At 46.5% G+C, this 26,987-nt stretch overlaps 1 protein-coding gene across 1 annotated transcript in view; it reads right to left on the bottom strand.

Annotated features, from left to right (window-relative positions):
* Positions 1-322: 322 nt before the first annotated feature.
* Positions 323-26,987, bottom strand: part of LOC135915731 (SEC14-like protein 2) — a 69,380-nt gene continuing 42,715 nt past the window's right edge. Inside the window, exon 11 of the mRNA XM_065448855.2 lies at positions 323-816. Within this exon, the coding sequence (XP_065304927.1) occupies positions 734-816 (83 nt within the window). The 3' untranslated portion in view covers positions 323-733. The remainder of the gene's footprint in view (positions 817-26,987) is intronic.

The following is a 26,987-nucleotide window of genomic DNA, read 5'->3' as shown; positions in this document are numbered from 1 at the left end:
CATTTTGCTACTGTAATTGCTACGCTACAAGCGAGTTGGTCATTTCAGGTTCAGGAGCTACTCTACGGCGACAATCTGCAAGGGTAGCAAGATAATGAGGGTACTGGTCCTTTCTGTTCATAGACGTGGTCACACCGAAGACGCTTTCAGCATAGGCGTCTCCTGGTCGTTGCTTACCGTGGCACAGTTAGCGTGCATGGTTGAAGCCAAGTGAATAACCTAGGCTATTTGACTTCTGGAAAGAGTAAGTAGTGAGTGTTAATGATGGCATCTTCGTAGTTGAATGTAAGTATAGGTAAGCAAGGAATGAATGACTAAACGGTTAAACAATAAATATACGCTTTTATTGACACACGAGAAAGTTTTCTTCTGGAATTGAGGAGAAGGAAGCAGAGGAATGAAGGAGAATCACGTGCATCTGAAGGCCAGGGGCGAGTCCATCGTGGCGTGAGGAATGTGTGAACCCTGATGCATCAGATCCTCACAATCGCCGTCGCGTGAATGGGCTTGATGCACGCCGCCTTCAGCGACAGAGATGGCTGGGAGTTCGGCCTTCGTTACTATTCACGTGACCCCACTGGCGGCTGCAGCGACCGTCCCACTGTCGTCACCACTGTCGGCTATGCGGCTCAGGTGTGAAGCTGTGCTGCCTGAGCCTAGAGGTTTAATTATGTTGCCAGTGGTTTTAGTGAGCCCGTGCTCCTGCGAACGGCCGCCGTAATTTCTCGAGCTGTCAAGGCGGCGGCACAATCTTCACCTCGTAGGCCACGACCTTGCTGTTCAGCCAGCTGAATGAGTTGTCAAACTGCAGCAAATCTGCGAAGATAACAGCGGATCGCATGAGCTTACCGGCAGGGCTCCTTTGATCACGTCGTATGCAATATGCTGAAAAATAGAACCACGGTCTCCCCTAATTGATAGCGGTAATGCACAGGGATTCCGTCGCAGCTAATACTTGGAGCTAATGCTCCAAGAGAAATGAGGGCTGCGGGAAACGCTGGGCGTATGGAAGGCGACATTAGGGGTGCGATCTTGTACGCGTTCCAAACTCGAACGGAGGCGGTCCGTTCTTTCCGTCGCGAAATGGGCGGTCCATTCCGTTGCGTTCGTCCGATAGCAGACAACACGGAATGATTGACAGCAGATATCACTTCACAATTGACGTCATGGCGTTCTTCACCGTTCAAACTGACCGACCGTGTGCGGCTCGGTGGAACGGACCGCCTCCGTTCTATTTTGGAACGCGTACAAGATCGCACCCTAGAGCTTTCACTTGTCCGAATGCGTAATTAGCGCGAACAGTAACTTTTGAGAACGGATCCAATACAAATTCAATAGTGCCAAAAGCGAATCGAATAAAATACTGAATAATTTTTGAATAGCTGTCGAATAATGAACTGATCAATCATATAAGGCGATATTATTATCTAAGAGGAATAGGCGGGCTAGTTGGTGGTCGATATCGGAATGGGTCATGTAACCGCGCAAACAACAAAGGACAAATAAGGAAACACACAGGACCCGCGCCTGTCCTGTGTGTTTCCTTCTTTGTCCTTTGTTGTTTGCGCGGTTACATGATCCATTCCGATATTATTATCCTTGTACACTCGCAACGTTAGCAACTTTCTGCAATTACATTGCACGTTATGCGACGTTCTTCAGTACAAGCGCAAATGGAGCGTTAGGCGCAATTAAGCAATTTATTCGCATACTCGTTATTCATTGGGGAGTGAGAATGGTAGCGGGTAAGCAGAAAATGTCTGGCTTCTGAGTGGCGTAGCATGTTCACTACAAAACTCCTCGTCTTTAATATCTGCATGGAGACACAATCTCTCCAATGGTATTCACTGCTTGCTTGGAAGAAGTATTCAAGCTATTAATCTGTGAAGGCTTATGAGTAAGGATCAACCGTGAATTTCTCAGCAAACTTCGGTTCGCAGATGACATTGTCCTATTCAGGAACACTGGGAACAAGTTACAACAAATGATTGAGGGCCTTAACAGAGAGAGTGTAAGAGTGGGGTTGAAGTTTAATATGCAGAAGACAAAGATAATGATGAATAGCAGGGCAAGCGAACAAGAGTTAAGGATTTCCAGTCAGCCTCTAGAGTCTTTGAAGGAGTACGTTTACCTAGGTCAATTACTCACAGGGAACCTTGATCACGAGAAAGAAGTTCACAGAAGAATAAAAATCATTATCATTAAAAAGAAAGGTGTACAATCAATGCATTTGACTGGTGCTTACATATGGGGCAGAAATCTGGAGACTGACAAGGAAGCTTGAGAACAAGTTAAAAATCGCGCAAAGGGCAATGGAACGAATAATCTTAGGCGTAACGTTAAGAGGCAGAAATGGAGCGTTTTGGATCGGAAAGCAAACGGGTATAGCCCGTATTCTAACTGTCATTAAGAGAAAAAAATGGAGCTGGGCAGGTCGTGTAATGCGTAGGGGAGATAACCGGTGGACCATTAGGGTTACAAAATGGGTGCCAAGAGAAGGGAAGCACAGTCGAGGTGGCAGAAGACAAGGTTGGGTAATGAAATTAGGAAGTTCGCGGGCGCTAGTTGGAATCGGTTGGCGCAGGAGAGGAATAATTGGAGATCATAGGGAGAGGCCTTCGTCCTGCAAGGGACATAAAATGGGCTGATGATGATTATGACCAGGAGAATTAAATTTGTCGCGCTTTGGCTCAAGCATTCATCTTCTTAGGGCACAGTTGCCGATTTGACATTACCGAGATCTATTCGAAAATACTCGAACATACGCATTGTGACTATTTGATTCAATGGCCGAATCGAATGGAGCAAGACTCGATTAGTTATTCTCAAGTTTCGTATATTCGCGCACCCCTAGTAATTACAGTTCGCGTAAAGGAGCGCTACCGGCTACATAAACATGAGAAGCAGGGTTGATGAGGCTGTCCTGAGGTGCAGAGTTTAACCTTGATGACACAGGGTTGTTAAAGCGGTAACTGACTATACACAACATATCCGCTGGTTTAAAGCATCGGCAGCGGCGCAACCGAGTGTATGTAGTGGCTTTTGATGGTTGGACGAGAACACCCGTGCAAGACAGAAACGTTCCACGCAATGTTGTTAGACAAAGCGCCACAACATGTCACTACCAGCGTTGTTACGGGCGTGCACATTTTCTGTAAACCTGTATTTCTCTGTAGAGTAATACCTACACTGACAAGCTCAAACTTTATAAATGGGCATATTAACTTCGTGCAACTTCCAGTTAAATGGCGCATTTCCATTTAGGCGTACTTTTCATTACCATTGCCAGGGTCCATATTTGTCCTCTCTTCGAAGCTGTCAGAACAAGTGTGACACGTTTTCCGAGAAATTCGCAGTGGCAAACGACGCAGTAGTTCATGCTTCGCGACCACATGCATCGCGTGAAATCATTAAAACGAACAAAATACCTACATAGTGTAGAAAATATCACGAAAGGTAATGCATATGGACATCATATTGCAAAGTATATATCAGAATGGTGCAGCTAGCAGGGTTGCGCTTGTTGGTACGTGATGCCGCAGTTACAGCGCTTAAATGCCAAATGCAACGAAAGTGTGAATCGTGTTAGTTTGAAATAATGTAGAAATAGAGAATCCTCCATGAAAATTTTTGCGTTTCCAATAGCCGTTTCTGATACCTAAACTGAAAATGTTGGACGGAGGTTGAACTTCTAGTTGATGCCCACGAAAGAAAAGGCATTGCTGAGCGAGTTAGGGGTGCGAATAGAGTGTGTGAAGTTTAGAATTTATTCTGAGGCCCGTAGCCTTAGTACCAGTACGACCGGAACCGATACCAGCAGGATAACCAGTACCAGATCTATATATCTTTCGAATCTGCGCACATTTCCAGACTGCAGAATCTCGCGGATCTTTCCACGAAATAGGCTAGGAACACACCAGATATGGAAAAGCGCGATACCGAAAAGCGAAATGAAAAAGTTGGTAAAGTCTACAGATTAGCCCACCCTGTGTTCTTTTCTAGTCCCTCCTACTAAGTCTTTGTTTTCTCGTCATGCTAATATGTACCCCCCAAGGGTAACTCGCCGAGAAAAGCATTGTCTAAAAAACGCTGCCATAAGCGCTCGTGGAAAATGATGCATTTTCTAGAGCATGCGGTTCCGTGGCATAACCTCTAAAAAATCTCGTAGGGGAAGTGCTATAGGACTCGGGTCATAGCCGCTAACCACCAGATGCACGCGTCGTCTGCTTAGGTGTTGTTTAGAGACTGCTAATAAAAAATTGTAATTACTAGCACTGCAGCTTCAACAAGATTGTTTCGGTGGCATATACTGCTCATTTATGACCAATTTGGCCAAGTTGAAATTTGGTTGCAGTTGGTGTTTAAGCGCATAGGACAAAGGCACATGAGCACCACAAACCCTGACAGAGCGCGCACACGGTGCAGTGTACAGGCACAAGAACAAATCGCTCTGATCAAATTTCCTGCAGTTCTTATGTGGAAAGCTAGCCTGAGTGAATCTTAAGCTTCATTCACAGCGCATGACGCATTGTCGGTCCAGTCTGCGGACGAGCTTGGCGTGGCTCAGCGATGCCGAATCACGTCGTACAGAAAAAAAATTTTAAATGATATGATGGGGTTTCACGTACCAATACCGCGATCTGATTATGAGGTACGCCGTAGTGGATGACCCCGGATTAATTTTGACCACTTGGGGTTCTTCAACGTATACCTAAATCTGAGTACACGGGTCTTTTTGCATTTCAGCCCCCTCGAAGTGCGGCCGCCGTGGCCGGGATTTGATACCGCGACTTTGTGCTTAGCAGCGTAGCACCGAAGCCGCTAAGCAACCACGGCGGGTGTCGCACAGAAGGAAGCCATGCATTGACGAGGGGCTTGCGCTACGATTCGTTGCATATCAGCGACGTCGCATGTCCGTGGGGACACGTGAGTCCAGCGGAGCGATCTCGTAATTCACACCACCAAGCTGACGCAATATCGTGTAGGGCCCTGCGTAGCGAAGCAGCAGCTTTTCAGAGAAGCCGACGCGGTGACGTGGCGTCCATAGGAGGAAAACGGAGCCAAGAGGAAATCGCATGTCCCGATGTCGGCTGTCGTACCGGATCTTCTGCGTAGCCTGAGACTCAGTGAGCCGGAAGCCGGCAATCTGCGTGCCGTGTAAGCCCAGGCGAAGACGTCTTGAGCACGTTCAGTTTGAGTGCTCGTCGAGGAAGGAAACAGTGTGCCAAAGGCAAAGAAGGGTGGTGGCCGAACAGAAGGTAAAAGGGTGAAAAGCCAGTTGCCTTGTGATGGGACGAACTATCGGCGAAGGTCACAAAGGGTAACGTGCTGTCCCATTCACTGTGGTTGTCAGAAACGTACATACACAACATTTCTGGGAACGTCCGTTTGTCTGCGGGTGGTAGGCGGTGGAAAGCCTGTGCTTGGCAGAACAGGAGCGAAGTAGGTCTTCAGCTACTCGGGATAAGAAGGTGGAGACGCGATAACGTCGAGTCGTAAGGGCATTTTTATAAAACGGCAAACGAAACAGTCGTTAGGCGCACCACCTTAGCAATGCGAGCGGTGCACATACCAAGCACGCTAAGCGTTCTTCCGTCGGTGACGCGGAGGGTGCGTGATGCAGCGGGTGTGAGGACTTCGTTCAGGCATCGGCGCAATTGGGCACTCATCACGGATACGTGCGCGCCAGTGTCAATGAGTGCTGGGACAGTGACGCCATTGACTAAAACGTTCATCATGTTCTGTTTGGTCGGCAAAGTGATCAGAGAGGGTTTTGAGGTCGAGTCATCAAGGCAGGGTCACCTCCGGCAGCTACACCACTTAGTTTACCGGAGTCGGGCGTCGGGGCTGCATAGGGGACGGTGGGCGACGAGCTGGTGGCGAACCGTACTGGTGACGTCGGAATGAAGACGAGGGACTGTTCCAAGAAGCACGAGGGTCATTGTTTCGTTGTTGCGGTGCGAATAGAAGCTGGTAACGAAGCTTGCTCTGTTCGGGGCTATAACAACTAGTGAACGGCGGTCGCAGAGGGGAGGAGACAGTACAGTTGTTGAAATGGTGAGTAACGTTACCAATACGACGGCCGGCAAAACAGATTGGCCAAACGCTGCGGTTCGCCACTCGGCTGTATTTTGGTAGCGTGCGCGATACTGCGCACCAGTCGATGAGCCTGGAGCATAAGGCACCTGTGAAGCGGCAACGGCACATACAGAATTTATTAAGATTACTTAAGATTAGTCACTTGTTCGCAGACTATTTCCTGCATAAATGGTGCTGTAGGCAAGTTGTTCCGCTCACTGGGGAGGGGAAAAAATTGCTGCAAGTGTGACTGCTTCAAGTTCTCGCCGCACTATCCGCGTCAGGTTATCTGATGATGATGATCGCTGCACTCTTAGCCTGTCTTCACAAGAGGATGTCGCAGCTGCGTCTGGCAGACGTGCGAACGGCGTTGCAATGCGGCCGCTCTAGGCCTGCTTGAAGCGGTGACACTCTTTTATGATGCCCTGTACTGTTTCACAATTTTTGCACATGAGCAGGTTGAAAGCATCGACAGCGACCCCTTCAGTACATTCGCAACATTGTCTGACTGAGCCATATCGCTGCCGGCCTTACAGCACAGAGCCAGCACATCCTGGATGTAAGAGACGTATGATTCTGTGGACGTCTGAGCGCGAATCGCTAGTTCTTTCTTAGCAGTGCTCTTCCACCCGGCGGGACGGTCCAACAAGTCCCTCAGCTTCTCTTTTCTCGTGTCCCAGTCGTAAAGCTCTTCCTCGTGGCTGTCATTCCACAGCTTCGCCGTGCCTTCCAGGTAGAAAACCAAGTTAACCAACACATTCGTCGGATGCAATTTGTTGTGGGCACTTACGTGCTCATACGTGACCATCCAGTCTTCCCCGTCGAGGTGGTCGGTGCCGCAGAACGTTCCTGGATCCCGCGTCTGAGCCAGCACAACCGTCGGTGTTGTAGCGTTGATGTGACCCGCGCAATATCGGGTCCTATTTCGTCCATCATGTTGTCCAGTCCGAGGTGACGACCACTGCGGAGCTCCGTTGTTGTTTCTCGTGGGTACTTCATACCTCCACCAATTTGTTACGTTGCAGAAGTCACATATAAAGATGTATTTACAATATTGTTACGGATGTAGAATGGATTTACTTACAGTGAAAAGCGCAGAGAAGAGATGTGAAGGTCCGCAACAACCGATCATCCCAAAAGCCTCACGCCGCTTCTTCCTTCTCTTTCCCGCTCCTCCGAGGCGGCTCTACATTTTCCTCCGGGGCAGACGAAATATCAAGCAAGTCAGAGTGCGCGTTGATGATACGGTTTCAATCGCGCGACGTGCACAACTTGCGTCTTGTGTGAACGGCGTTTATAAGCCATCACTTTAGCGTTGACATAGGCCACTTCACTCTAGCATTTGAGAATGATGAACGGGCCCGAATACTTGGAGAGAAGCTTTTGGCAAAGTCCCCTTTTCCGAATCAGTGTCCACAGTCACACGAAGTCACCGGTGGCGAATGTGACGGGCACATGTGCGTCGTAGCGAGCCTTAGCGTGAACATGCGACAATAGGGTTCAGAGCCGGGCAAGTCAACGTGCTTCTTCTGCACGACACAATATCTGCGTGACAGAAGCATCGTCGTTAGGTGAAAAAGGAAGTATGGTGTCGAGAAAACATTGAAGGTGGCGTGCGTGGAGGAGAAAGAAAGGAATGTATCCTGTGAGTTCATGCTTGGCTGTGTTGAAGGCATAAGTGATGAACGGTAATACGGCATCCCAGTTCTTATGATCCGCTGAGACATACACTGAAAGTATGTTGACGAGGGTATGATTGGTGAACTCGGTTGGACCGTTGGTTTGCGGATGATAAGGCGTGGAATGGCGGTATTGAGCACCACAAAGGCGTAGCAACTCTTCCCACGACGTCAGCGATGAACTGCCGGCCGCGATCACTTATCACCACAGGAGAAGCTCCATGGCGGAGTATAATATAATGCAGAAGAAACCGCGAAACATCGGATGCTGTAGTTGAGACAAGTGCTATTGTTTCGGTATAACGTGTTAAATAAGCCACGCACACAATTATCCAGCGGCAGCCAGTGGAAGACATGGGGAAGGGACCGAGTAAATCTATACTCACTTTCTCAAAAGGTAAAGTCGGCGGTTTAACTGGTTGCAGAGTTCCTGCAGGAGCTGTAGTCAGTTGTTTGTGGCGTTGACAGACATCACAGCTGGCGACATACTGATTGGTTGTCTTCCACGAGTGAGACCAATAGAAACGTTGTCGGAGGCGGTGGAGCGTTCGAGCGAAGCAAAGGTGACCGGATGTAGGGTCGTTGTGCATGGCCCGAAGTACAGCAAGGCGCAGGCATTTTGGGTAGACGAGCAGCAGTGGAGCACCGTTGTTTCATTAATTCTTGTGGTAAAGCAGACCGTCACGAATCACAAATGACGTAGCCCATTCAGATCCGTGGGTCGCATCAATAATCGGCTTTAGTGAAGGGTCGCGCTGTTCGTTCTTGTACACGGCAAAGATTGCAGTTAAGTAGTCGTAGAAATCGTCATCATCAGTACCCACGCTCTGAGAGGGAAGACGAGATAAGCAGTCGGCATCTGTGCGGTACCGACCGCTGTTATAAACAACAGAACAGTCGTATTCTTGAAGACGCAAGGCCCACCGAACCAACTACCCAGCTGGGCCACGCAGCCCAACGAACCAGCAGAGAGAATGATGATCAGTGGCACTCTTGAAATGGTGGCCATAAAAATAAGATCCGAACTTGTGGATGGCGAAAACAACAGCAAGGCATTCCAGTTCCGTGACTATAATTGCTCTCTGCTTTCGTCGAAGCACGACTTGCGTACACAACGACGTGTTGGCGTCCGTCATGAAACTGGACGAGCACCGCACCAACACCCACACCACTTGTATCAGTATGCACTTCCGTAAATGCCTCCGGATCGGAATGGCGGAAAAGTGGCCCAGAAGTGAGCAATACCTTCGGCTGCTGGAAAGCATTCTCGCACTCAGCAGACCATATGTAGGGAGTGTCCTTGCGGATTAGGTCAGCCAGGAGACAAGCCGTAGATCTGGCCGTATACCGTCCTTGTCGACGAGATATCCCAGCACAAGGGCGTTAGGCCCACCAAAAATGACACTTCTTAGCGTTTAAAATAAGGCCAGCCTATCGGATGCAGTGCAAAACAACGCCGAGCCGCTGGTTGTGCGCGTAGAAAGTTTGGCCGAAAATAATCACGTCATCTAAATAACGCATAAAGGTCTCCCATTTGAGACCACGGAGGATGGAGTCCATAAATCACTCGAAGGTTGCGGCGCCATTACACAAGCAAAACGGCATGACGTTAAACTCATAGAGTCCGTCAGACGGAACAAAAGCGGTCTTTTCTATGTCAGACGGGCGCATCGGTATCTGCGAGTACCGGCACCGGAGGTCAACCAACGAAAAATAGGATGCGGAGTGAAGGCAGTCAACAGCATCGTCCATGCGTGGTAAGGAATACACGTCTTTTTTTGACAGCATTCAGGCGGCGGTAGTCGACAGAAAATCTCCATGAGTTGTCTTTCTTTTTCACTAGTATAACAGGAGCTGCCCAAGGACTGCAAGACCCCTGAATAACGCCTTTATGCAGCATGTCGTCGACCTGTTCGGCCATCCTCTTTCTTTCTGTGGGAGATACACGATAGGGTTTCTGACATATCGGAGTCGCTTGCCCTGTGTCGATGCGGTGGTGCATGCGGGACTCTGGCAACATCCGAGAACGCTCGCGTCGAGTAAAATCAAATACTGACGTGTAGCAGGCCAGCACTTGTTGGAGTACGTCCTGCTCAAAAGACGACAAGGACTTGTTTATTATACGTCGCAAGTGATCCGAATAGTTCGGCAATGGTCCATTGATGTATGAAGACGTTGCAACTGTTCGTAAATCAATTGTGGCTTGCTCCTCAAATGTTGCCAATTTAAGGCCGACTGGCAGGGCAACAGACTCCGTAGAAGCGTTCACTGTCCACAAGAAAGCGTGCCCGTCGATGGCTTGAACACTAGATCGAGGGACCAACACATTCTTCTTAATCGCGTTGTTATGACCTGGCTCGACAAGAGCTGTGCGTGATCCCGTCCGGACACGTGAAGAACTCACGGGAACAAACATGGCTGTCCGACAGGGCAGTAACACATCTTCAGACAGTGAAAACACCCCGGCTTGATCGGTCTGCAAATCAAGTATGGCGATTGGCAGCGTGCTCCTTAGTAAAATCTCTCCAGTCCCACAGTCAAGTGTAGCGCTACATTCATGTAGGAAATCTGTGCCTAGAATAACAGCATGAGTTGCCTAGACCAATACAGTGAACTCGGCTCTAAAGCTATGTCCTCCGATCGCAACCAAAACCGAACACCAAGAGGGCGCAACATTTCACCTCCAACTCCATGAAAAGTTTCTTTCCGATCCCACACGAACATAACTTTCTGTCGCAAGTGATCTTTGAAGCGAAGTCTCATAACAGAAATAGCTGCACCCGTATCCACAAGAGCAGTAGTATTTACACCGTCTAAACACACACACACACCTTGTTCTTCAGCATAATAACATACGGAGGAATTGGCGAGTCTGAGCGTCCCACGACCGCAGCTCCATCGGCTGCACCAGCTAGTTTCCCAGTTGCGGCGGGGAAGGCAACCGACGGCGGCGCAGGGATGGCGAACGGCGCAGTCAGGTCGGCGGTGGTGTTACGCTCGGAGACAGGAGACTCATCGCGCGATTGGTGCGACCACTGTTGCCGCAGAGAGTGGACTCCAATGGCGCGGGCGCGTCTTCGTGCACACGAGCTGTGACACCGAAAAACGTGGCGCTTGCTGCGGGCGGCGGCGACAGAAACGCGCAATACGTCCTCGGGAACCGCAGCCGTAGCAGACGGGTATGTCGCAGTTGAAACTAAATGGAGCAGGTACGCGTGGCGCCGAGTATGATTCCGCGGGAGGATGTCGTTTCATCGGGTATTCCGCAGGAACACGTCGTCGTGTTGGGTAGTACTCTGTAGTGTCACGACAAAGTGGTGAGGACTGGCGGCGACTGAGATTCACCGGGACAGACCGCAAGCTCGTGTTACTGAAGTGTGGTTCTTCAGAAAGCGGTCGTCGCTCGATGCGATGTTCTCGCGACCAGGATGGTGGTTCGAGAATGCACTCGTCAACGCACACTGATAACCAGCGTCTACTCCCTGAAGTCATGCTAGTTATTCTTGAACCACTCAACGCACGATCGAGGCGATGTCATCGCAGGCAGCGACGTCCATACTTGCAACTGTAGTGACGTTGTTAAAGCGCCCGAACTTCGGTAAGATCTTTCGCGTCTTCAGAGCTTCGAACGACTGACATTGCTGCCTGAATTCGGAATGAGTATGCAGGTTTTCTTTCATTATTAAAAAATTGTAGACGTCCTCAGCGATGCCTTTCAACAGATATCCTACTTTTGTCTTCATCTGACATATTCGCGTTTACAATTCCGCGTAGGTTCCATACTTCTTCACAGCACGTTGCACACGTTTCACCATGGGCTCTGCGCGAAAGCGCGTGTCCCGCTTTCTTCTTTTTGTAATTGGAGTCACCAAAGCAGGCTTTCAATTCCTGGGCGGCAAAGGTTTCCCAAGTGGTGAGCCCGCGTTCATGAATGAAAACACATTCACAAGCTGCGTTCACAAACTGCGGTCAGCACGCGTTCATGAATGAAAACACGTTCACAAGCTGTTCATGAATACAACGTTCACAAGCTGCGCTGACGTACTCCACCCGTTATGCCGGCTTACTCTTTCGTAGAGCCTCAATCTGTCATCCACGTCTTGATCTGTTTTACCCAAGAATATGCCTGGTTCACGCGTCCAGTCGCTAGCTTGCCTTGGTCTCTGGCTAGCTTGTACGATGCCTTTTTCGATGGTGTTCGTTGACCGGCCTGCTTGGGCATCCGCCATGCTTGTTGACTCTAGTGGTAGTCCAGCCAGGCGTCTGCTTCTTCGAAGATCTTGTGGGACTGGCTTGGCCAAGGCGTCAAGTACCCAACATCTTCACCACTTGTTACGGATGTAGAATGAATTTATTTACAGTGAAAAAGGTGGAGAAGAGATGGGATGGTCCGAAGCAGCGGATCATTCCAAAAACCTCGCGCCGCTTCTTCCTTCTCTTTCACGCTCCTCCGGTGCGGCGTTGCAATATTCACATGGGAGACAGCGATGCACATCGAGATTACTGTCGAGACCGATTCCACCTTTTCACGTCAATACGTCTTCTTCTGACTGGCGCCACATTTAGTTGCACTATAACAATATTATGCCAGATCGAATAATTGTTATAGATATAAACAGTGACTTTAAATGAAGCAGCAACGCCCAATATTGACGCGTGAACAGCACATTGTTTATCTTTGTCGCATGATCTTTTTTCAGCCACTAACAAATGTTACACAGTTAACGCTTAGCGCATGACTCGCCTTCCTGCATCGGAACTTTCTTCAATGTTGTCGCCAATTCCAAAGCGAGGGAATCTTTTCTAACCGGCTTGGATGCGTGACCAGGGTAATAAACGGGAACTGAATCGAAAATCGAAAACTGCAAAAACCGTTATTGTTGCTCGAACTGGAACTGAACCCGAACGTTACGATTTTTGTAATGCCGGAGCGAAGGAAAAAATCAACATTTTTGCTTCAGGTTGGCCACCTTTTTTGGAGCTTTTCATCCATCCATAGCCTGTGCATGTGCCTCAACTATGGTATGCCTAATTTGTAAGCACACAGAGCATGTTCCTGTGGTTTAAAAGTAGCAGCACTGTAAATATGGTTTCCCGCGTATCGCGTCAGGGGGCACACTAGGTGTTGTGTTAAAGCGATACTTTCCATCGCTTCCGACGTGCGGACTCGCCCGAATTTGATGCCCGCAAACTACATGAGAGCGCAGCACGTATACTTGTTGCTTGTCCCCCGTATGACTCTGAACGATGGGCACTGGTCTCTTCGTTCGTGCCAATTAGCAGCGGTCCATTCAGTGAAAAAGTGGCACTGGGCCATTGATCGAATATATCAATCAAGGTAGCCATCAACGCTCTGTTAGAATATTTAGTTGGCACAAGCCTCGATTCAAGCCCGTGAGCGGGGCGGGGCCATTCGAACACGGGTGTGCAAAAAATCGCATCCCGCTGGCTGGCGTCATTACTGCTTCTCTGTGCCCTATTTTTGTCCTCTTGCTTTTTCCCTTGAACAGAATAGCAGGCTGCATGAGTCTCCATATAACCACAATATATTCTACTCTCTCTCCCTCAGCAAAGCTTCTCTTCACATAGATTCCTCCATTGGTGCGAGATATACTTAATTATTTTGCAACTATGTGCAGCCTCAAGAACAAACGACTGACATAATCTTTCAGTGCAGCTTAGCAGCAGCGTCGAGTTGAACAAAATAAATTTGCGCTGTTTTCTTGTAATTATTATTCGGTTATGCGAATCAATTTCAACTCGTTCGACACTGTGCGGGACGCGGATAGTGTTCTGCATTCTGGTACGCACGCGAGCGCCAGCAATCACGCTGGAATCGTACACTTGCCGCGTGCATCAGATTTCGATGACCGATGACTGCGCTCACCGATATGGTTGTGAAGTTAACTTCTTTCCGCACGCCTTCGGCAGTGCCTTATTCCTCACCGTCATGACAACGTGACAATATCAATTCTCAACTATATTATGCTACTGCTATGAACATCTTAATAAATATGCCACCGGCATGTCTTATTATTGGAACTTCTCTTCTAATATTTTTCTTGATTATGTATTTTGTGTCGCTCACCGCTGAAATTCACGCCTGCTTAGTCCATCGAGCCCCCTTTGCTACTGAAATTATTCGCTGTATCTCTCTTTCTCCGGATGTTTGTTTCAAGACGTGAGCGTTCACTTCCCTATATTCTGTTTTATCGAATACCTTAAGGAACATGAACGCTGCAATGTATAGAGCAAGAAAAATTAGCCCCACTACTTTTGAAACACTTAAACAATTAAGTGTTGAACGGGTCGGTCAGATGTTCTTCATGAACAACGATGGGAACACCTTGTTTTTGCGTGTTTCCAAGATATACCTGCGTTCTTTAGTGAAAGACTTTTCCGGTGTATTCCTTTTATAAAAAGAACAACGACAGAATAAAGCAAGGATGCCGTGGATGCCTGCTACAACTTATAGTAAGGATTAGCACCAAAATAATCTGCTTGGGATTCCATAAATTGAGAACACCTCCTAAGTTTACTACACATAAGAAGTTTCGTAATAAATTAAATGCTGATATCAAGGAGGCTGAAAGGATACAGGGTGATCATTTTAAAGTTTTGTGGAATATTTAAAAATAGCCTGTTGCAGATAACATAATTCCAGTCCTTGCGCTGGAATATTCAGAGGTGAACATTACTTGCGCGACAAATCGAAACACACTTTCAACGAATTACAAAAAAAAACACCAATTAGCTTTTGAATTAACTACCTTACGGCACATATTACAGTTTACAAATTATAGCCGGTGAGTTTGCACGACGTATCCACTCGAAATGAATTTCCAGAATGACGGCATTTTGCACATATTCGCCATCAATCTTGCCGTAAAAATGTACTGTTGTTCAACGCAACTTTTTTTAACATACTGCTCCTTTATGCATTGAAACATAAAAGTAACTGAAAAGATCATGTATTTCGTTCCACACTTTGGGAAATAATATCTCGAAACTGGTGTCTTCCTGGAAATTCATTTCAAGTGCATGTGTCTTGCAAGCTCCTGGTTACAATTTGTAAATTGCAATATGCGCGACAAGGTAATTCATTAAGAAGTAAATTACCTTATTTTTGTGAATTAGTTGAATATGTGTTTTGATTTCTCGTGGTAGTAATGTCTGCCTCTAGGAATAGTCCAGCTCAAGGACAAGAATTAGGCTATCGGCCACAGGCGATTTTTAAAAATTTCAGAACACTTATAAATGATCCCACTGTATTCAGTTGAGCCCGAACACAGCGAACACCATTGCGCAAATATTGTTCTCTTTATCAACAGTACGTTATAGTTGGACTTGCCCTAAAAACTAACCATCATTAGCTAAACAAGTTGAAGAAAGTACGCTTAACACCTGAAAATGAGGCTCACTGCGCTTATTGGAAGAAATCGGACAAATTGGTTTTGCGTACTGTATAAGTAGTCTCGAGCCAATAATGGCCATTACAAGTTTGTCAGACTGTTTACATCGTCCTAGTTAAAGCCTCTGACATATACGAAATGCTTCCGTGAGGCTATAAAGAATAATACCGTCGATATCCAGAGCATTCGTGGCGTATTTGTGGGATCAGTGGTTTTGATGTCATACTCGCTGCAACTGGAGGTCTCCGTATGTGGAGGTTGTCGCAACTTTAAAATTTACTTAATCCGAGGTGTTCTCCGAAGCACCAACGCCGAAACCAGCCGCAGGTATGCCCATCTTGGCCCGCAGTGGGCAAGACTTGCATCGACCACATGCGTCTGCAAGGCTGAGCTGACGTCGCGCACTAAGCCTTAGTGGACATCGATTAGAAGGAAATTTCAGCTTTCCGAAAACAGATAAAGCAGAAGAGAGACCCATGACCACGGTTCCAGCAAGTGTTACAGAAGCAACTATGAGAACATTTAATGTCCTGGCACTCGCAAACTACTTCAGCACGGTGTTTTCAATAGTAAGTGTGCTGACGTTACCCGTTTATAGCATTGCAGTTGCCGCGTTTCACTCATTGTAGCCCTTCCCTTTCTCATTCAGATCGATTGAGATCGTTCACTTTGGTGCGTTGCACATCAATGATAGCCTGTGCGACGTAACTACGGCGGCAGCGCATTTGTGAGTGAGAAAAAAATATTTGAACATAAAAGTGAAGCGCTGCGCTGTTTTGCTGCGTCACATGGCGTGCAGCCGTCTGCCTTCCCCTGGCGCACCGAGACGCAGCCGTACCGCGGTTCAATAAATTAAAATTAAATTATGAGGTTTTCTGTGGCAAAGCCACGATCTCATTATGAGGCCCGCCGTAGTGGGGGGCTGCGGTATAATTTTGACCACCTGGGGTTCTTTAACCTGCACCTAAATCTAAGTACACGGGCGTGTTTGCATTTCGCCCCCATCAAAATGCGGCCGCTGGGGCCAGGATTTGATCCCGCGACGTCGTGCTTAGAAGCGCAACACCAAAGCCAGCAAGCAACCACGGCAGGTCGTGGTTCATTCCGTCCGTTGTATTCGTACTGCATCAGCCCAACAGCAGGCCGTTTTAAGTGAATGGCTCCCTCATAGAATTTTTGCGAAAATTCTTAGGTGTTGATAAACTGTTAGTAGCAGTTAAGTTTACTTTAACTCGCATCGTTATAAGCGGGCTCGACTATTACGTGGCAGACTTACCATTAATTTGGTAACGCCTAGTCTAATTCGGCAACTTCCTCACGAAGGAACGTAACAGTAGGCATATTGACCAAAAAAGGGCTAAGTGATAAGTTCAGTTATTATTTTCTTACATGCTGTCCGCACAGGAGCTTCATTTTAGCTCCTTACCCCACAAGTTATACTGAAAGCCGTAAGGTGAGAAACATGTTTATGAAATCTCCCATAAAGAAAAAAAGAACAGCAGTCACTCACAAAAAAAAAAAGAACGCAGCTGCTTTCCACCATATTAAGGCAGGCCCAATAAAGGATGTTGCTTGATTTACTGCAGTCACGTTTTTTCTAATATATGCAGCTCTAATCGGGAATAAAAAGTTTACCGACTCCAGAATACCTTAACATGGCAACCGTTCCGGTGCTAAATGAGAGAAGCGACAGATACGTTGGGCAACTATTGGCCTATATCTGTTTCAACCAAATTAAAACAATATTATAGAACATGTAATCTCTATACCTTTTGTGGATTTTTTTAGAAAACACTCAAAATATACCAGCTAAGCAATTTGGGTTCCGCAAGAACGAATCTGCAGAGCTAGCGTTGATTAGTACAAAAAAGGCTCGTTGAATGTATTGAAAACAAGCTTTACTTGTTGGCAATATTCCTAAGCAATAGAAATGCTTTGGATTCGATAAAACATTTATTGTTATTAACAAAGATAATGTATCAGCGAAGATGTACTAAATTTAATTGTCAACTACCTGAGAACGCGTAATTAATAAGTTCAATCCAGAGAAGTCGTCTCTGTTCAAAAGGTTATAACTAGGGGTGTTCCGCAGGGCTCCATAATTGGACCTTGGCCCTTTTTATTGTATAATAATTACATATACAAAATATCACTAACTGACGACATCGTACATTGCGCGGATGACGCGAGTATATCCTTCAGAGATTCCAACACCGTGAAATTAAAAGGAAAGCCAGATTCTTAGAGGAGCTTTTCTTGCGGCTAGAAGCAAAGGAGCTTCAATGGAAGATTACAAAAGTGAAAGTGAGAGCCCAAAATCTTCCCATCAGGTGCAATAGCAAACCACAGCGATGGCCTGTTGGTAGAGCATCCACCCCGTATTCGGGAGGTATTGGGTTCAAAGCCCGGTGCCGCTAGAAACCGACTGGTTTTATGAGGCGTAGAGCTGTCCCTAGGCCCGGTGCTCGGCTACTTGTACGGGGTTCGCGTTTCAAAAGGGGGCCCAGTAGATACCCTGTAGGTAGTCTCTTGGCGCCCCTTGTGCTAGCACAGGTTACCTGGTCGAATAGCATCCACCGTAGCTGTGGAAGGCAGACTAGAGCTGCCGCCGAGTTCCTACCGGTGAATTCGGTACAAGCTTGCTCCCGGCCATGGTGCTCGGCCATTACGGTACGTAAACGCTCCGAAAGCGGTGTTTGCCTCCAACCAGATGGAATCCCCACCTATTAGGTGCACTGAAACGCCACGTAATAAATGGCTGCCATGGGAGCGCCCCAAACCTCTTCAGTGTATGTATTTAGCGTATTAGCGCCTGTGTATGCCCTCATCATTTGTGTGAACGTCTTTTATCCAAGCGCGCAGCTTCACCAAAGTCATGAATCACCGACTAGCCCATCAGTACAAATTACGCAACTTCATATTGAATTTTCAAGATAATATCGTACATTCTGTTAACATAAAAATTTTCTGCGTGCATTTCCACGAACATTCACCTTGCCACGTACACATTCCTTATTTGAAACTGAAGTTATCAAGGGCTGTACGTGTTCTATGGAAACTTCATTGTCAAATTGCAGCTAAGCTTGAAACTGACATTAACCCCTTAATGCATCAATGCTAATTCTTCTTTGTGAAAAAATTAAGCAAGATTTTGTTGAGGCCCGCATATGTCAGACCAACCTCACTATTTATTTAGAAAAATACACACCCTTGGTTGTGACTTTATGAAACAGAATTGTCGCCTACTATATACGATACACTATGTAATTACGGGTATACTTTTCACCATGCAATAGAACATTTGAATTGCCGAAAACTTGAAAAAAAAGGATATCACAACCATTGAAAAAACTTGAGGCATTGCTGAAACAAACGAACTCCATTTCGCACAGCTCCACCTTGTACAAGTTTAATTAAATTGGATGGTGTTATCCTTGATTGACTTATTGTAGTTTTGAAATCTAAACCGGATCATTTGTAGAGCTGAGTGTTACGTTAATTTTGCTTTGCATAGCCTTTAAGAGCTTGACACGAGAGTTATGTATTTGTGGTTACTGGTGTTATTAGGTCTTGGAATGTGACCGGCCTCAAGCTATCTTCATCGTAATCACTGTTGGAATTGTCATTCTCTTTCTTATTCTGCACCAAAAATGGTCCCAAGAGAGAGTATAGCTCGAAGAAATGCTATGTTTTGCGAACAAATACATTTTATTACGAGGAAACAAGTATCTACCATTATCCAGAAAACAACCAATAACAGCATGGTGTATCATGTATGATAGAATTCGTCCTTCTCTAGCAGTACCACCCGAAATAATAATATTTGGGGTTTTACGTGCCAGAACCACTTTCTGATTATGAGGCACGCCGTAGTGGAGGACTCCGGAAATTTGGACCACCTGGGGTTCTTTAACGTGCACCTAAATCTAAGCACACGGGTGTTTTCGCATTTCGCCCCCATCGAAATGCGGCCGCCGTGGCCGGGATTCGATCCCGCGACCTCGTGCTCAGCAGCCCAACACCATAGCCACTGAGCAACCACGGCGGGTCCACCCGAAATTATTTCTTGGTCAAAACATCACAGTTGACTAATCGACAGTAGTTAAAAACCCTGCCATTTCAGTTCGCTGATTTCAAGTGTATTTATTCAGCAAATAATCCGTTTATTTACAAACTTGTTAGATGTCATGCGAAGATCTGCCACCGTGTATTTTTAAACAAAAGAAAACCTAAATATTATTTTTCGTGACAAAGACGCTGCGTATTTGACTGTTTTAGAGGACATACACTATGGATGAGTATGTAGGATTTTGTTTCTTTCAATTCTATTACCCTAGAAGTAGTTCTGTGCGTACCATATATGATCTACCGTGTGGCAAAGGCTTAATAAAGAGACCATCGCGGGATTTGATCGCAGGATGAAATCCCGGGCACAACGGCCGCCTTTCAATGGGGGTGAAATGCGAAAACACTAGTGTGCATAAATTTAGGTGCACGTTAAAGACCCAGGTGGTCGAAATTATTCCAGAATCCTCCATTGCGGCGTGCCTCATAATCAGATCGTGGTTTTCGTACGTAAAACTCCATACTTTCTTTTAATTTCTTTCCTTTCAAGAAACCTAGGAACATGATTAAAAGTAAAAGTGAAAAGTGTTTACAAACCATTGCAGATATAAATTTACTGCACTAAAATACTTTCTGTTTCATGATTTTAGGTCTGCAATACATAAGCTGTCTTTTGCTATTCTCAACGGCAGATTCGTTAACCTTTGCGACATGATTAAGAAAGCCCAAGGGCAGAGTACCTGCTTGCTCATTGACCTCTGGATGGAGACTAAGACATGCCAACAAAATATGCCGTATGGTTTCTGCGCCATTTCCACACACTATGTGTGTATAAATAAGTCGCGGGAAATTTTCTGCTATAACATCGCGTTCTCAGGCATCCAGAAGTGGCTTCCAGCAGTAGTGAACTGCCATTTGAAATCAACAAACAGCGCCCCTATCTGCCGCGAGCTGAAGCAAGTACGGTTACTATAGGAGAGCGTATTTTTTTCGCGAATCACTAAACACAGAGTTGTGCAGAGTCAACGAGCCATAAGTACGCTTAAGCAACAGATTTTCCGGACACGACGCATGCGCGGTATCGTATCGTGTTTTCTTTTTTCGGCCGCTAACATGTTTCAAATTTGGTAGCCATCAGAGGTTGAAGTACGAGACTGTATGACAAAATCCCGAATATTAGTTCATTTTTAAGCAGAAAAATTTAAACAAAGCTTTCAAATAAGGACAGCAGAAAAAAACCCCGCTTCTGTTTATATGTTCCTTGAGTTTTACAAAGTTGTCCGCTTTATGCTATCGCAGCTGCGCTTCTCGATATGAACAAACAAGCTTCAGAATTTCACCAGGCAAATGAAGAGACTTTACTAGATAAGGAAACCAGCAATGGGCACTTTAGAACGTTTTCGCCGGCGCCTGCGTGCCGGCTGCGCCCACAAAGCCGGTTCAATAAGCACTGCGCAGAAATCTATGAGGGCTGATTCGCTCGCCTTGAGCGCTGCGCCTAGCGTGCCGGCTGCTTGTATATTTGACCTGAGTTGCCTTTGCACATACGTTTGCACAAGGCCTCGCGCTGTGCCTATCGCCCCGGTTTTGTGGACGTAGTCGTTACAAGGTAAATATACCTGTTAGCGAAGCTTCCATAGAAGCCCATACGTTCAAAACATGGCGGTTGTTGGGCGGTTCATGCGGCTTATACTGCCATTTGTACGAGGAGGGAATACTTCCGGAGGAAGAATAAAACAATGTGACGTCATATGCGTTAAAAACATAAGTGACGTCGTTTCGTTCTCAAAGGCACGAAATTTGTTTTGGTGGTCTGTCACTAGAGCTGTGTGTTTAAATGCCCCGCCATGAGACTTTATGGGCGGTACAAGCTTTCAGCGTGAAAAGCGATGCACGAAAAGGTCAGCCGTACGGGTGTCCAAACCGCACTTCTAGATCAGAACATACTTTCGTTGGAGACCGACGAAAGCTTTAGGTGTAGAGTGCTGGTTCTATCGTCGGACGTCGAGCCTGTTGGCCTGCGCAGTTGCACGAAAATGACTAAGATAAACAATTATCTGGCGGTCGTAACTCACTACTTTTGACTCAATAGGTTGAGAAAGGATGAAGCTACTCGCGTCACCAAATTCAGACCAGCGTCGACAAGCACAAAAGCACAACTTGTTAGGGGGGCATAGTGTAACAGGCGAACATTGCGAGCACGCCCTTGTGAACACTTTCAGTGAGCTACATTGCTTTGCAAGCGATAGCGGCGTCAACTCTTACGATGCTCTTACGTCAGCTCTTACCATGGGCGCTGAAAAAAAGGTATTTCTTGATAACAATAAAATGACATGGCGTGGTCTTTTCTTTACTCGTCACGCATATATAAAATTGAGTGGGAATTTTATTTTCGTTGAGTGGGTCCACCTGTCTCTCTCTTTAATTAAAAAAACGTTTATTTTCCCAATGTTTGTTCGCTCCAAACGTAGTCGCGCTTTAATCGCAGCTCCCATAACCACCCTTGCTGACGTCGGTGGCAATTTGTTATGAACCGCTTTTCGGCCGAATCTTCGCGACCTATTTGGACCGACCTTGGCCGATACGCAGGCGTGGGCGTAAAGCCTACGACACAGCTACCAGGCGCAAAGCGCTCTGCTACACAAATTGGCTGTGCGAATCCCGCCTGCAACCGCAAGACCATTCGCAAAGAATTATTGCGAAAGCTATTCGCGTATTTCACAAATGCCGTACTCTCACTAACGGCGAGGTCACGCGCGAGCGACTCGATATTATAAGGAGAGGCAAGTGATGAAAATGAACACGTAGTTGCTGCGTAGTGACAAATTAGTTAGCCCGAGTTCTTGGTTAACAAGAATGGTGACACAGGAATAAATGGGCTTTTAATAATCAAAATACTTGCAGAATGGACTTGGGCAATGGTTTTCACCAAACGACAGGTGGCGCATGTTACTAGATATATAAACAGAGAAAAATTAATACACTCTCTGGTTTTATGTGCGAAAACCACGATATGATTGTGAGGCACGCCTTAGTGGGGTACTCCAGATAAATGTTGACCAAGTGAGATTCTTTAGCTTGCGCCCAATGGACGGTACGCAGGCGTACTTGCATTTCAGTTCCACCAAAACGTGGCCGCCGTGGCCTGGAGATTCATTCCGCGCCATAGAGCTTTAGTGGCACAACGTGAAAACCACTACTCCATCATTGCGGTATCTGTCAGCAGTACAAGTAAACTGTCAGCAGTACAAGTAACAGCAACGATTTCAAATGGCGCCGGAAACGGGGTTTCGTACTATGCCAGCGACTGGGTATTCCGACTTCGAAACACATGGGGCTGTTTCCAAGGTCAGCGTGCCGTAGCGTGATCATATACGAATTTGTTTACATCGCGAGTTCTATTGAATGGCCGATTCATCATAAAATCTGCGGCCCTATAAAGTGTTACGTTTCGTGCTGACAAGGGCGTTCATGCGACGAACGTACCCAATGCTGCAGTCACGTCTCACACGTTTGATCAACGAACAATCTGAACGACCTTGGGAGAAACGTAAAAAGATCATTTGTCTTGCACGCATGACACTTATTCCCGTGGGGGAAAGTTTGCGCAACTTGGCAGCTCGCTCTCACGCACGCCAATTACTCGCCCATTGCCTGCCGCATTCAGGAATGCTGCAGCAAGGCCGCGTACAGCCACGAAAAGTGGACAGTTGAAACGAAACACGGCAATTTTCTCAATTGCGGCACACCATTAGTTCTGTACATTTGAGTTCATTAAAGGAGATAGCGAATTTCTGCATTCCCTGTCTTCGTGGCCTCAAGGAAACGTTTCGTACATGCGACCGAGGCGCTATTCGGGTGAGGCACTTTCGAAATGAAAGGCAAGTGCACTTATCGAACCGTCGGCTAAGCGACATCCCTTATTTGAGCATTGTTTATTAGTTCGTTGTGATGGTCATTTATGCGCTACCAGTGTATCCTTCAGCAAATATGATGCCGCTTAATAGCAAGTTATTTTTTTTTATTACGCGCACTCCTGCTTTCTAAGAGAGTGAGTGTAGCCACTTGTGCAACTGTTGAAGCATTCGCTTTGTCTTGTCTGTGACGCAGAAGTTTCGCTGATGATGAGAAAAATGGTTTGATTTATTTCGGGGGTTTAAACTCCCAAAGAAAAACTGGGACTGTGAGAGACGGCGTTAATGGTGGGCTCCTGATTAATTTTTACCACCTGGGTTTCCTTAACGCGCGCCTAAATCTTTTGTAGACGAGCGCTTTTGCGTTTCGTCCACATCGAAATGCGGCTGGGAGTCGAACTCGTCCCCTCGTGCTCAGCAGCAGAACGCCTTTGAGCCACCGCGGCGAGTGATGGCGGAAAAAGACTGAAGCGCCAATTTTGGGCTACTTCCAAGTCTCATTCTTATCGCCGAAGAGAGCGCTGATATGCTCGCTTCAAGACGTTTACGTGATCCCGACCTGCTGAATCGATCTGCGCTTATCCTGATGAAGGCCCGCTCTCCATACTCGCAATGAGGTGCACGTCGGTAGCTATGAACAATTTCCGCGAATTTTAAACGGCTTGATCAAACAACTCGCTGATTGTCTTTTACAACAGAAACGGTTTCCTCAAGGTCTCCTGCAGACACATGTTGCACAGACGAAAAGGACATACGTCATCGCTTGACATGGCAGAGCATGACATGCCTGAAAGTGCCCGTTTACGGTGGCCTCATGCCCGCTCCGAGCAAGCGCCATGTTCGCTCTGAAGACCGCTGCCGTCTTGGATGAGCGAATGAGATGAGAGCGGACGTGTGGCTGACGCACAAGGTAAAAAGTTGATAGCCGTTCTACGTGACGTCCGCACGGCCGACCGCACACGACACCCCGCGTGCAGCATGCCTGCTGCACGAGTACGGCGGGAACGGGCATGCCATTTTAACTCGGCCCCAAGGAAAACAAAAGCTCTGTACAACTGACCCCTCACCTCTGTGTCATGTTGGGAGATATTATGCATTTTAAATTTCGCACGTTCGCAGGTATAGGTGCGACCCTCTTGTGAGGCTTCAGACCGAATCTAAATACTGGTTGCGTTAGAAAATATGTACAGATTCGACAAAATCCAGCATTTAGAATTCCGTACATACGTCGTCAATACGTTCGCGATTAATAAATTTTTTTTTGACTAAATCACTGATACGGATAGATTAGAGAAAAAAATATTTAGAAGGTCAGTTAAAATTACTCTATGGAATTTAGCACGAGTGATGCCCAGTGGCGTAGCAACAGGGGGGGCCGGGGGGCCGTGGGCCCCGGGTGCACGGGGCCAGTAGGGGGGGTGTCATATACGTCTGAAGACACCCGAAAATTGTCGACATCCTCGCCTTCCTCGACTACACTCAGGGGGGGTGACCGAAGAGCTAAGGGCCTCGGGTGCCAGACGACCTAGCTACGCCACTGTTCGTATTAAATATGTCCTGAACACAACACAAGATGTATCTCCTACATCTTTATGTATTTTATCGTAATATTTTGTCTCGAAATTATTTACAGAGAGTAAATCCTTTCATGGCCTTTTCCAGGGCAGCAAACAGAAAGCGTTTTCCAAGACAGCAAACAGCATGTGATCATAACGAAAGTAAGCTTCCTACAGTGCCTACGCGCTGCATCTTTCTTTCTCGCAGGAGCTACAGCATCGCTCAGTACCTTAATTTGAACTTTTCGCAGACGCTTCGAGCAACAAGCGCACTCAAATAAATGTAAATAAGCCCGACATTTTTTTTTCTTTACTCAAGTGCGTTACTTCGCAATTACTCATCCAGTGCTCCTGCAGCAAATTTATTGCTCACATTTGAAAAACGCAGTCGAGAAGGCTCAGCACATTGCGAAGCGTGCTTGTTGTATCGGCGCAGGACATATAAAATACCGAAAGTAGAAATGAGCTCGCGATACAACGATGCTCTAGAACAGGATTTTGAATTCATAAACAACCAAACTGTTTGGTTAAGCTGACCTGCCAAATCTCTCCGTTCCACTTGTTGAGTCAAGCGGAGGCGGACGTCTGTTAAAAGGTGGAGATATCGATGGCACATAAGCAGGATGGTTCGCAACGTTGTTTTTTCTGTTACCAATGAAGTGGCGTCTGCAGATCCTGCAGACCACGGTCCTTCGTCAGGGCTACGCAACACAACTGCAGAAGAACAAAACTGTCGCACTTTCTCAAGCGAGCCGGGGGGGGGGGGGGTGCACGGGGCAGTAGGGGGGGGGGGGGTTGTCATATACGTCTGATGACACCGGAACATTGTCGATATCCTCGCCTTCCTCGACTACACCCGGGGGGGGGTGACAGAAGAGCTATCGGCCCCGGGTGCCAGACGACCTAGCTACGCCACTGATGATGCCAGTACACGTTATATTAAGAATTTATTGCATATGAATCTACCAAATTCTATATACAGTTCACAAAGGAACTCCTATAGAAACTGCATTGAAATTACTCTAAAGAATTTAGTGCAATAGACATGAATACTCCTTCTATTGAACATATATCGCGTATGAATTACAAATTCATACGCGAGTACAAATTCTTTAGGTGGGACAGAGATTCACGAGGCGGTGGTGCTGCCATCATAGTTAAAAATTCCGTCCATGCTTCTACGATTGAATCTAATGTTCCCGAAAGTGTATGGTGTAAGCTTACATTCGAAAACAGAACGTACTTCATTGGCGTAGTATACAGACCACCTGCGTCTTCGCCAGCGTTTCTGGAACTGCTAAGCGAATTCTTGGTTGACCATGTTAACAGGAACACGAGGCTGATAATGGCTGGGGACTTTCATTTGCCGCACATTAATTGGCAAAGTTTATTGCCCGGCGAGACAGAAACAGTTAGCTCGGAAAAGCTCTTGGAAATAAAATTTTGTCATGGCTTCGAACAAATTGTTCAAGAACCAACTAGAGTTACAGAGAAGTCAAAGTCATTATTGGATCTTGTTTTCCTATCGCACAACATAATAGATTATGCATTAGATATATTGGAGGGCATATCAGACCATAAAATGTTGTCTTTGGACATGCAGACCAATGTGGGCAGTATAGGGAGACCGTTTCTACCGGTAAAAGTAAAAGACTTTAAAAATGCAGATGACACCGCCATCATAGATTTTTTAGAATTACAGTTTAGTTACTTCGAGCAGGCATCGAAGAGCGAGTCTGTGGAACAACTGTGGCAAAGATTTAAAAGTAGCATCATAGCTTGCGTCGAGCACTTTGTTCCAACTCGTATTAAGAAAACGCGCAAACGAAACCCCTGGATAACAGGCAGCATTATCCATATGAAACGGAAAATTAAAAGACTACGAAAACAGAAAGTGAGAGCGATGGAAGTTGCAGCTATAATAATTGAGATGAAAGAAGCTCTTGTGAAATCGAAAAAACAGTTCTTTGATCACACGCTTGCCAACTTTCTTAAATGTTCACCACACAAATTTTGGCGTTACTTCAGTGAAAGAAAGGAAAAAGTTGAACAGATCGAACATGAAGGGAAAGTCCTGACACGAGTTGAAGACTTAGCTGATGCTTTCAATCGCTTCTTTCAATCTGTTTATACGACAGACAAAGGTGATAAGATAGGCGAATACATGAACGGCGACATGAGGACCGCAATGGAATCAGTTATTGTCAGCCGTGAAGGTGTTTTACAATTGCTTCTTGAAGTAGACGCGAAGAAGGCAAGCGGACCGGATGGTCTACCAACTGA

The sequence above is a fragment of the Dermacentor albipictus genome, unplaced genomic scaffold (genome assembly GCF_038994185.2).
Source record: "Dermacentor albipictus isolate Rhodes 1998 colony unplaced genomic scaffold, USDA_Dalb.pri_finalv2 scaffold_22, whole genome shotgun sequence".
In the NCBI taxonomy this organism is placed as follows: Eukaryota; Metazoa; Arthropoda; class Arachnida; order Ixodida; family Ixodidae; genus Dermacentor; species Dermacentor albipictus.
This window is presented reverse-complemented; position numbering and strand designations above follow the sequence as displayed.